At 40.1% G+C, this 12,015-nt stretch overlaps 1 protein-coding gene across 3 annotated transcripts in view; it reads left to right on the top strand.

Annotated features, from left to right (window-relative positions):
• Nucleotides 1-12,015, top strand: part of NSMAF (neutral sphingomyelinase activation associated factor) — a 143,898-nt gene that overhangs the window by 106,702 nt on the left and 25,181 nt on the right. For all 3 annotated transcript variants that reach the window (XM_045860979.1, XM_045860978.1, XM_045860976.1), the window contains exons 6-9: nucleotides 3,832-3,882; nucleotides 6,362-6,433; nucleotides 6,745-6,792; nucleotides 6,897-6,949. In XM_045860979.1, the coding sequence (XP_045716935.1) occupies nucleotides 3,832-3,882; nucleotides 6,362-6,433; nucleotides 6,745-6,792; nucleotides 6,897-6,949 (224 nt within the window). The remainder of the gene's footprint in view (nucleotides 1-3,831; nucleotides 3,883-6,361; nucleotides 6,434-6,744; nucleotides 6,793-6,896; nucleotides 6,950-12,015) is intronic.

Below are 12,015 nucleotides of genomic sequence, written 5' to 3'. Positions count from 1 at the left end.
TTAAAACATGGGTTTTCTCCTGTCATATACTTAATTTGTCTATAGATTTTTGAAAATTTGTAAAGAAAGGAGTAGAGATTATCTAACACTTTCTTTTGGCTCTGGACTTCACCTCCATCTTTAAAATGAAAGGGTTAGAGGAAATCAGCATTGCCTCGGCTACCAACTAGAGCCCTGGTTCCTTGAAGCGTTCAAAGAAAAATCTTCCCGTGATCAAGTAAGTGTAGGAAACACTGTGGAAAACAAAGACACACAGATTTCTCTATTTCGGGACGTGACTCAAAGCCTGCAGGTACAGCAGTGCATTGAGAGTCTCAGGGAGGCAAATGGTTAGGGGCAGAGTGTGCTCCCAGTGGTGTTCAGATCACTGAACCCTTTGGCCATGAAACACTTTTTAATGTATACTGAAGATCATGTAATGAAAGCTGGGTGATACCAGATGAGGTGATTTTCCAGGGCTGCATCCATGATTCCATTAATTTTAAGGAAGAACACATTTCACAGGCTGTCTTTGACTTTATATTGTTTTAACAGGCATACATAAAATAGTTACAGCTATCTGTTACTTTGGGGAGGGAACACCATTATTAATAATTCTGGTCTGCCCCTATACTCTCCTTATTTCTATAGTATCATTCTACATCATTATCTTATTCTAGAAAGCCTGTGTCTTGAAAGGAAGAAGTACTTTTTCAGTTGGAAGTGTGGTTTTCATTAGAAAAATATGCATTTTGGTAAAACTTTAATAACTTTGACCTTAGAAATAAGGCCCAAAAATCCTTCCCCTCTTTTAATAGTTTATAGAAGAGGTCTTAACAAACAAACAAATTCAAGATCAGCTTAACACCAAGGGGTGAGTAGACACAAGCTACTCTTTTCAAGTTTTACTTTAAGCTTCCTGGGTATTAAGTACACAACCAAGAAATGTAACATATCTTTTTTATTATTTACTAGTTCACAGTGTTTCAGAAACACAGTAGCCTTTTCTTATCTGCAGAGGATAATTCCAAGATGCCTGAAACCACAAATAGTCCTGAACCCCGCGTATGCCATGTTTTTCCTACGTGTCATACGTTTTCACTTAAAGGAGGACTTGACAGCTTCTCTTTGGCCTGTCCGAATTGCCAGCGTCACTACTCTTGTGCTCTGATGCCATTAGCAAGTGCAATAAGGGCGACTTGAGCACGAGCACTGGGATGCTGTGACGGTCTTCTGACAACCGAGGCAGCTCCTGAGTGCCTAATGGGTGGGCGGTGTATGCAGTGTGGACATGCTGGACAAAGGGATTGTTCACACCTGGGCGGCTGGAGAAGGAGGACGTAAGATTTCATACTGCTTCTCAGAACAGAACACAATTTAAACATAGTAATTATTTACTTTCCATTTAATATTTCCACACCAAGGTTGACTGCAGGTAACCGAAACCAGGGGAAGGGAAACCATGGACAAGGGACGACTACTGTGCATTAGGTTCTTTAGGATGTAGAGAGTTTTGCCTCCAAATTTTCTTTTACTGATAGTTTAAAGAGGGTGTGTATGTGTGTGGGCGAATAATAGTTTTTGTGGTTTTTTTAAAGATTTTTTTTAAAGATTTTATTTATTTACTTTTAGAGAGAGAAGGGAGGGAGATAGAGAGAGAGAAAGAGACATCAATGTGCGGTTGCTGGGGGTTATAGCCTGCAACCCAGGCATGTACCCTGGCTGGGAATCGAACCTGCAACACTTTGGTTTGCAGCCCGTGCTCAATCCACTGAGCTACACCAGCCAGGGCGAATAATAGTTTTAATTCATGTATTCAGTAAGTATTGTATTCAAGATTTTAGAGCTATAGGGAAGAACAGCATTATCCAAGGCCCTCTCCCTATGGATTTTACTTTTCATTGGGGGAAACAGACAAGAAGCAAATATCTTCTCTAATGTCAGGTAGTGATGAATTTCATGAATAAACTGGAAACAGGGCAACAGGATGGACTATGATAAGGGACATGTGCTACTCTAGATAGAATGGTCGGGGGTGCCTGGCTGAGAAGATCCCACTTGAAGGCACACCACTCCAAAGGCGTGAGGGAGTGAGCCACGCGATTATCATGAGAAACAGCGTTTGAGGGGCAGAGTGGCAGGGGTGAGGCCCAGAGACACGAATGTCCACGGCAGGTGGGAGATACAATGAGGGCAAGTGTGGGAGTGAGGAGAGTGCTAGGAAGGTAGGCTAAAGCAGTGGCAGAGACCGTGTCATGGAGGGCCTTGTGGGCCACAGGTGGGAGTTAGAGTAAAACCCAGAAGAGAAAAGCCGTTGGAGAGCTGACACAGAAGGTGTGATCTGATTTGTGTGTATCTGTAAGTCTCTCTGGAGGCTGACTAGAGAAAATGTTGTAAGGGGCGAGTATGGAAGCAAGGGTGTTCAGAAACCAGGTGTTTCAGACCAGGGCAACAGCAGTAGGAGGGTGAGGGATGGTCAGTGTCTGGATATATTCTGAATAAAAACCTAACAGATGTGCTGGTGGACTAGCTCCAAGTGTAAAGGAAAGTAGGAACGACTCCAACTCAGCAGTGCCCTTTATTGTGATAAAGAAGCAGGCAGTGTTTAGAATGTGACCTCTCAGAGGAGAAGTCTGGCAGGCCTTCCGAAGCACTCGCCCGGGCTTCAGAGACACTGAGGCTAGAAAGATAAACTGGAAGTCAGCAGTTCCAGTTACACTTTTTAAAGCCCTGGGCCGGGATGAGGTTTCCCTGAGACTGAGTGTGGCCAGAGAGGCCTGAGGAGGCCCTGTGGAGAGCAGAGTGCTCTGTAACATAAGAGATTGGGAAGAGAGCGAGGTTGGAAGGAAGACTGAAGGAGCAGCTGGCGAGGTTGGGGAGAACCAGGAGCAGGTGGCTGGGGAGCCAAGTGGGAAACTGCATCAGGTGGAGCCATCAGCTCTGTCACGTGCTCTGAGAAACAGTCAAGGAAGTCCTGAGAAGGGACTCTTGGATGTGGTGACATGGAGATAGCGTTCATCTTTTATGACCTTCTCAGAAGTGGTCTTGGTAATGTGGTGTGGGTGAACACCTCTTCTGAGCCCAAGAGAGAGTGAAGTTGGTTCTTTTAAAGAGTTTTGTCACGAAGAGGAACACAGGAATGCCCATAGGAGGATGGAGACCGTGGAGAGTTTTTTACAGTGTTTGTGTCCAGTGGGAGAGACTACAGTGTGTAATCATGGGGCAGAGTGTTTGGTGGGGGAGGTCCACATTCTGTACTCTAGGTCAGGGACTGGTTTCTAAGAGACCAAGACAACCCTCCATCATAACAGGAGAGAAGGCAGGGAGAGACATACAGGTGTGAGGAGATGGTTGGCCTGGCAGGTGGTGGCACTTGTTTGACACAGGTACTAACATACAGTGTGAGGACAGGTGGCCCAGTGCACATAAGAACACTGAGTCCAGATCGCCTCTAGGGAAGAGAAGTTTCTTTGTGTGAATGAATGTATTCCATGCCATAGTGATTTGTTTTACTTTTCTAAGTGCCCATTTTTTAGAAAACTGGCTCTTAGATTAGCTTCCTTCACCTGTCTACTTGGTTACTTGGTACAAATAATGACATTCATGAAACATCTTAGCTATTTTATTTATCTAGTAATGGTTGATGCCACGTTGCCTTGATGCATCTCTTTTTAATTTAATATTGGTTATTGCAACATCAGAAACTTGAAGCTCTACTAATATTAACATAAGTGCTTTTGGAAGTTGGAGATTATATAACAATGATTTAAATTCAATTTATAATACCTGAACTTATAGTAATTCATTACTATGAAAATTTTTATTTTACAATTATTGATTTGTCTTTCCCAGGTATATTTCATTAAAGAACACAACATTGTTGCACCATATAAAATAGAAAGAGTAAGTAAAACTTTTCACTTATTCCCACACATTAATACAGTGCTTTTTACAGTAAGACCTTGTGACTGTATTAACATCTTTAATCTCTAATCAAATGTAATAGTAATGGGTATTTAAAAGCTTGTTGCCTAGCAGTTATAGCAGAATTACCCAAGGGAGTCAAATACATTAGTCTAAGAGATTTCAATTACCTCTTGACTTAAAAAGATATGTTTAATAGTCAAAAAACTTGAATTACTAGAATAAAAATTGAAATCAAAACGTACATCATTTATAAGATTATTTATTGGATATTGTTGAGAATGTGGGTTATAAAATACCCTTATTTGAGAACTCAATAATAAGTTATAAATTCTCTTAACTGGATAGGAGTAGACATGAATACCGTATCTGGTTTTCCAGGACTTGTCAAGTAAGCATAGACATTACATTTAATCATTCAGTGTTTTATTTTATTCTTTATGTTTCAGCTTAATGGATAGTAAAGGGATAATTCTACCAAAAGAGAATCTTTACAGGACCTAGAGACAGGGCTAGTGCTCCTTATAACGACACCTCTGTGAATTAGGAGCAGTCACCGTCTCTGGGGAAACAGTCTCATGGGCCGAATCTCAGTCCCAATTCAGGTGTGTGCAGTTGCTCAGCCAGCAGCCTGTGGAATGCACACACTACCTGCCCTGGCCTTTGGGTTTTATGTACAAGAAACTGCTATGTGTACCAGTTAGTCAGAAACTATAAATACTGAAATGTAGTTGCTCTCAGATGGTGCTGTTGGCATTTTGGGCAGGCTGGCTCTTTATTGTATGGGGCTGTCCTTATTCAAGCCTGTTTCCACCCACTAAATGCCCAAATACACTGTCCCCCCATTGTGTGGAGCACCTCCACAGCCCTCCTCCCCCAAATTGAGAACCACTTGTTCTCAACTCTCCCTCCGAAGGCTCTCCTGATAGGCTCCTGAAGTGCAAAGCTGCACTTGGTTCATTGAAAAATTATGTAAAAAGAAGTGAACAAGGTTGCCTGAAGCAAAGAAAAAGTCTATTGTTCCAATGTGAATTGGAAAACCAAAGGATTCTCAGTTTTCAAAAGGCTCAGGGGGTGGGCAGATTGGGACATCAATGATGACGATGAGAGATACCAGGTGAGGAAGCCGCAGACCCTTGTTTTTTCTCATGGAGGCACTTCAACAACCATCCATGGACCAGTTTCCTTTGTGAGAAATTCAAAAACCAATTAAGAGCCTGCTGCAATCCAGGTTATCAGAAAATCAGCCTAATTGAAGCTAGTGGGAAAATTCCTAGCCTCCCCCCAGCACAGTGCCATATGATTGGGAGGAAACTCCCAGCTCTGAACTTCTCCCTGGGGAGGGAAAGAAAACCCTGGACGATATGTCCAATATTCTGACTTTTGGGGGCATCTGACTTTCAGAGCCAGTTGCCTGAGGGACTGGCTCTGTCTCGCCTACCTTGGAGCATTGACAGGACCCCACCCACATGAGATGCCTGAGGACCACCAAAAGCAAGAAAGAGCAGGGCCTCATGCTGCGGCTCCATAGGAGCTGTGGTACAGCAGACAGTGGCCCGGGCAGCTAAGCAGACTCCCTCAGGCAAAAGAGAAGAGCATGTGACAAACAAAATTAACCATCACAGCATATAAGCACCAGCCTCAATATGTGCACCTGAACAGGTGAAGCAAACACTGACAGAATTGGAGGGAGAAATTGGCAGCAACACAGCAACAGTAGGAGACTTCATACCCCACTTTCAATAATGGACAGAGCATCCAGACAGAAGATTAATTAGGAAACAAAGGACTTAACACTATAGACCAAATGAACCTAACAGACACAAAGAACATTCTTCCTAACAGCAGCAGAGCACACCTTCTTCTTAAGTACACATGGAACAGTCTTCAGAGTTGATCATGTGTTAGGTCACAGAACAAATCTTAGTGACTTTAAGAAGACTGAAGTCATACAAATTCTTTTGCAACCACAGTGAAATAAAACTAGAAATCCATCACAGAAGGCAAATTCACGAGGATGTGGAAATTAACACTCTTGAACAACCAGTGAGTCAGAGGAGAAATGTAAAGGGAAATTTTAAAATATCACAAGACAAACACAACACACCAAAACTTGTAGGATGCAGCAAAAGCAGTACTAAGAGGGAAATTTATAGTGATATGTACCTATGATAAAAAAGAAGAATGATCTCAAATTTTAAAACCCAGCTATACACCTCGAGGAACTAAAGAGAACAGCAGATTAAGCCCAAAGTCAGCAGAAGCAAGAACATAATACATAGAGCAGTAAACCCCACAGGCTCTGCTCCCTGGAGCTCCTTCCTGGGTGGCGTGTGGGAGGACACACTGGGCAGACCTACACAGCGTTCAGCTGGGGAGCTGCTGATGCTCTTCAAAGAATGAGTTTTGATGTGCTCCTTTTCTTCTTTTGTTTCCATTTCTTTCTCTTTCTTTTTAGGGCAAAATGGAATATGTCTTTGAATTGGATGTTTCAGGGAAAGTGGAAGACGTTGTGGAGACGTTACTTCAGGTAAGCCAGTGCCTCGCTCGGGGCATATACTGGGCAGAGAATTCAAAACATACTTCGGCAGAAACTTCTTTTTCCAATTGCATATTTATACATCTTACTGAAACCCTAATCTCTTTCATAAATATGAATCAGATTTACTTGATTATGTTGAATTTGAAAACTGTATATTAGGAAGAAGCCATACATATATCAGAAGCAATCTTAACTGTTACTAAGTAACAGAATGATTGCTGCTTTTCATTGCTTCTAAGGAAGTATCTTCATCTCATCTGAGAGAAAAAATAAATTCATGTATATTTATAATGTTGTAGCTTCACAGAGCATCCTGCCTTGACAAACTAGGGGACCAGACTGCTATGGTAAGAGTTTCTAAAGATCTGTATCTTTATTATAAATTAACTTGTATTGATTTTTACTTATAAATACTTATATCCATCCCTTTTAAATGATTCTGTTTTAATAGATAACAGCTATTTTGCAATCACGTTTGGCTAGAACATCATTTGACAAAAACAGGTAAGTTTTTAGTGATTTTGTTTACTGGTTGGGAAGGCAGCAGACATCTTCCTTTTGCCTCACTCGGCGTGTCTAGGACTGAGGTTGCCACCTCCTGCCCCAGACCTGCTTCTCTTAAAGAATGGCCCCGTCTCCGAGCAGGAGCAGTGTCGGGGGCTTCCTCCACTCCTCTCCACCCTGGTGTCAGTCAGGCAGACCTGTAGACCAATGCTCTGTAAGATCTTTCCACACTGCTGGCTTCTGTCTTTTCACATTGTTACTGCCTCAGTCCAGGCCACCATCACCTCCCACTCAGAACACTGTGACAGATTTCGGCTTGTCTACCTGACTCCCATCTTCCCTTTGCTAGTCCTTTCCCCCCTGCCCCCCCGTACCTATTAGAAAGAAATATGTTCTTTCTAAAGAAGTTATTTAATTGTGTCACTGTCTGTTTAAACTCTTCAAGACTTCCCATTGTCTTCAGTGTGAAACCTTAACCCTACTTGGCACACAGTCATTTATGGACCAGTCCTTGTTCACTGCTTTGAGTCACTGATTGCTCTTGGATTCTGTGCTCTTTGCGTTATGTGCGGTTCCTGAGGGTGCCACACGGTCTCTCATCTGTGGGCCTCAGTGCACGCTCCCTCTGCTGAGAGTCCTCAGCCTCCTTCCCGTTTTGCACCTGGCTCACTCTTCCACATTCTCTGATTTCAGCTTAGCTGTCAGCTTTTCTGGGAAGCCTTTCCTGACCCTTCAAATTCTGATAGCAAGTCACCTTCCTGAGGTATCCTACAGGGACCAAGAGACTATATTTTTACTGGTCTAATATGTTTTTTATTTTCTTAGCTTTTCTAAGAATACAGTATATTTTCTGAAAACAGTTTTACTTTATTTTTTAGTGTTTTATTGTTTATGCTATTACAGTTGTCCCATTTTTCACCCTTTACTCCCCTCCACCCAGCTCACCCCCGACTGCCATAGTCAGTCCCCACACTGTGTCTTTGTCTACCTGTCCTTCATATGTGTTCTTTGACGAATCCCTTTGCCTTCTTTCAATCAGTCCCCACTGCTCCCCTCCCCTCTTACAGCTGTCAGTCTATTCTGTGATCCCCTGCCTCTGGTTCTATTTTGGTCATTAGTTTATTTTATTCATTAGATTCCCCTTATAAATGAGGTCATATGGTACTTGTCTTTCACCAGCTGACTTATTTCACTTAGCATAATAGTCTCCAGTTCCATCCATGGTGTTGTAAAAGGCAGGGATTCCTTCTTCTTCTTTTTTTTTTTTTTTGCTGTGTAGTATACCAGTGTGTAAATGCACCACAATTTTTTTTATCCACTCATCTTCTGGGCAAAGGATTTGAATAGGCACTTCTCCAAGGAGGACATACAGATGGCCCATAGACATATGAAAAGATGCTCAACACCACTAGCCATCAGAGAGATGCAAATTAAAACCATAATAAGATACCACTTCACACCTGCCAAAACAGCTATCATTAATAAATCAACAAACAACAAGTGCTGGGAGGATGTGAAGAAAAGGGAACCCTAGTGCACTATTGGTGGGAGTGCAGTTGGTGCAGCCACTACTATGAAATTTCCTCACAAAATTAAAAATGGAACTACCTTTTTGACCCAGTGATTCCACTGCTGAGATTATACCCTAAGAATCCCAAAACATCAATTCAAAAGAATTTATGCACCCCTCTGTTCATAGCAGCGCTATTTACATTAGCCAAGATTTGAAAACAATTATACCTTAATATTAACCTGTTCTCTTATTTGTTTCTTACCTTATGTTAAGTAAACTTCCTTGTATTAAGTGGACTTGGGTTATTTGTCTACACCTTCATCTGCTGTACTACAGTATTAATTACTATAGCTTTATAACTACTGGCCTTGATATGTGGTAGTGAGGGGCCCCACGCCTTACTTCCTTCTTAACTGTGTCCTCACTGCTGTTGGTCTTGTGCACTTCTAGATAAATTTAGAATCTGCTTGTTAAGGTCTGTAACAGAAAGCCTGCTAAGATCTTGATTGTAATTATAATGAATGTCTCCATTTATTTATGTCTTCTGTAATGTCTTATGATTTTTGTCATACAGTTCTTTTCTGTGCTAGATTTATTCCAAGTACTTCACATTTTTGATGGTGTTAAATTCTATCCTAAAAATTTTTATTTTCTGTTTATTGTTTATTTAAAGAATGCAGAAGATGTTTTTGTATTCATTTTGTTTTCAGCAGTCCTGCTAAACTTAGTGATCAATTTCATTAACTTTCTATGTAGCTTCTTTAATATGTACAGAATCTTATGTATGAATTATTGCAGTCTACTTCAGCAGATAACGTTTTTATTTTAGATTTTTGCATTTGTAATCATTTCAGCTTAGGACAAAGTAGAAAGTATTGGTTGAATAGATTCATTTATAGATTATTATGTGCTAGGCTTTTGCTAGAAGCTTATGTTTATAAGTGAGATTAATTTGTAATATTCTATTTTATTGTTGTTTTTATGAGATTTGTGACCCTTAAAACTTGCCTGTAAAGCCATCTGGCCAATGATGTTTTCTGTGTTTATGTTTGCTTCTTTTTCTGTTTTGCCTACATGGCACTCATTTTCATGTTTATACTTGTAGGATATATTAGGCAAGTAGATTGCCCTGGAGAATAGCTTCCATTTTAGAAAGGAAAAGAAATAAGAAGAACTAGCTTCTTTGACCTGCTTAAAATACATGTTTCCTTTCCTCTTTTTTTGCTGTGCCTATCACTCTTTATTTTTATTGTATTTTTTCCATTACCATTTATCCCCGCTATACTCTCTTCCACCTCCACCCACTCCCTGCCATTACCACCCTGTGGTCCATGTCCATGAGTCCTTTTTCCTATTTGCTCCATCCCTCCACCCCCTAGCCACCCCCTACATTTTTTCTAAGTAGCAGTTTAGACTACAGTCCCAAGCTTCAGCATAACATTACTTTAAAAATTATTCACTATGAAAGTTTTAATTTATCCAGTCTTTAAAATGTCAGACTGAAGAATTTGGGGAAGAAGTTTTTACAGTATAAAATGAGATATTACCGTATTGTGTACTTCCTTTGAAAGAAGGTAAAAGTTTTACTAAAAAATGTAAGCTTTTATCATATTTCTGAGGAAATATTTTTTATTGAAGAAATAAAGGATAACTATATTTTTTCCTACTGTCCATTCTGAAAAGTTTAAATCCTTGCAAGTTGAAACAATACTAGCATGATCACAGATACTCTGAATCACCAGGTGTTAATTTGTTAATATTTTGCAAAGTTGTCTTAGTTTTCACATGTTTATATTCTAAGTTGCTTGCTCTGTGTGTGTGTATATATATGCATAATGTATATGTCTGTATATATGTGTATGTGTTGTATGTATGTATATAGGTAATATGTATATGTGTGTGTGTTTGTATTACATATATACAATAACATACATGAGTATAATTTTTTTGGAACCATTTGAAATCACATTGCCAGGCATCATGACTCTACACTCAATAACTTCTTCACCAGGTGTCTATTACAAGGGTACTTCTGACATTCCTCCATATAATTAGAGCACCCAAGTGGTAGTGATTTTATATAATGTCATGTAATTTATAGTTCCATATTCACTGTCCCCATCTGTACCCAAAATGCCCTCTTTAAAATAGTTTACTTTCGATTAACTTCAGATTTAAAGAAAAGATGTAAACCTAGTACCATTCTTTCATTCCTCACTGGGTTCCCCCACTGTTCCATGTTTAGTGAGACAATGCTGCTACCTTTTGTTGGGTGTGTTCCTAGATTTGTGATGTTTTTGACGTTGTTGAAATTTTATTTTTCAACTATTTGTTACTAGAATACAGATACACAGTTGGGTTTGTTTTTACATTGACCTTGTATCTTATGATTTCCAGATTCACTCATTAGTCCTAGTGGGTTTTTTGTAGATTCCGTAGAGTTTTCTGTGTACATAGTCATTTAATCCATGAATAATGATAACTTCACAGAAATCCTTGTGGCTTTTACTCCTACTCCCTGCCTCATTGCGCTGTGTAACGAACAGATGTGGTGAGAGTAGACATTCTCGCACTGTTCTTGCTATGCTAGAAAGGGGTTTAATGTTTCACCATTAAAGAATGATGCTAGCAGTAGCTTTTTTATAGATGCCTTTTTTTCATGATGAGGAAGTTCCTTTTTATTCCTGGTTTACTGAAAGTATTTTTGATAACAGGCTTAGAATTTTGTTAACTAATTTTCCTGCATTTATTCAGATGATCATTCTTTTTCTTTATTCTGTTGCTAATGTGAATTGTATTGATTGAGTTTCCAATATTAAACCACACTTGTATTCATGGGATACATCCAACTTTATCACCATGTGTTTAGTAGCCTTTTCCTGTGTTCTTGGAGTCACTGGGCCAACATTCTGTGAAGATTGTGTGCATCTGAGCTCGTGAGAGAGACTGCTCTGAGAATCTTTGTGTACTTGTCAGCATTTGCTGTTGCCAGGGGGTTGCCGATATTATTACCCTTTCCAAAGAACCAACTTTTTGGCTTCATTGATTTTTCTCTGTTTTTCCCTTTTACATAAAATTGATTTCCACTCATGATTTCCTTCCTTCGGCTTACTCTGGGTTTGACATTTTTGCGTATCTGCTGTCTGGTCCCGATCATGGCTTTCTGCTTTTCTGATCTCTCTCTTCACCCTTCAGCCCTTAGGCCCTGCTGTGGCAGGTTACTCCTCTGCCGGCCACTCAGCTGTTGGCCCCTTCACTTAGGTTTCTTTGCATCTTCAGGTTTCTGATGTTTTTTTTAAAAATAATGAGGATTGTGTAGCTTATCTTCCTGGGATTTGTTGTTAGTGTGAGAGCGGCAGGGTCTCCTTTACCTCCTCGCTGCAAGAGGAAGACGACCCTGGTGTCCTTTTGTCTTGTTACTTATGAGGGAGATTTATTTTTAACCCAATTATTTAACTACTAAGTAATTGCCTATTTTAAAATATTATTTCGTTGTTTCCCCTCTAAATTCTTTTTCATTAGTAAATCAAGAAGACCATGGACTTTTTGACTG

This window comes from Phyllostomus hastatus, unplaced genomic scaffold (genome assembly GCF_019186645.2).
Source record: "Phyllostomus hastatus isolate PE091 unplaced genomic scaffold, TTU_PhHast_1.1 phas_scaffold_21, whole genome shotgun sequence".
Taxonomy (NCBI): Eukaryota; Metazoa; Chordata; class Mammalia; order Chiroptera; family Phyllostomidae; genus Phyllostomus; species Phyllostomus hastatus.
This window is presented reverse-complemented; position numbering and strand designations above follow the sequence as displayed.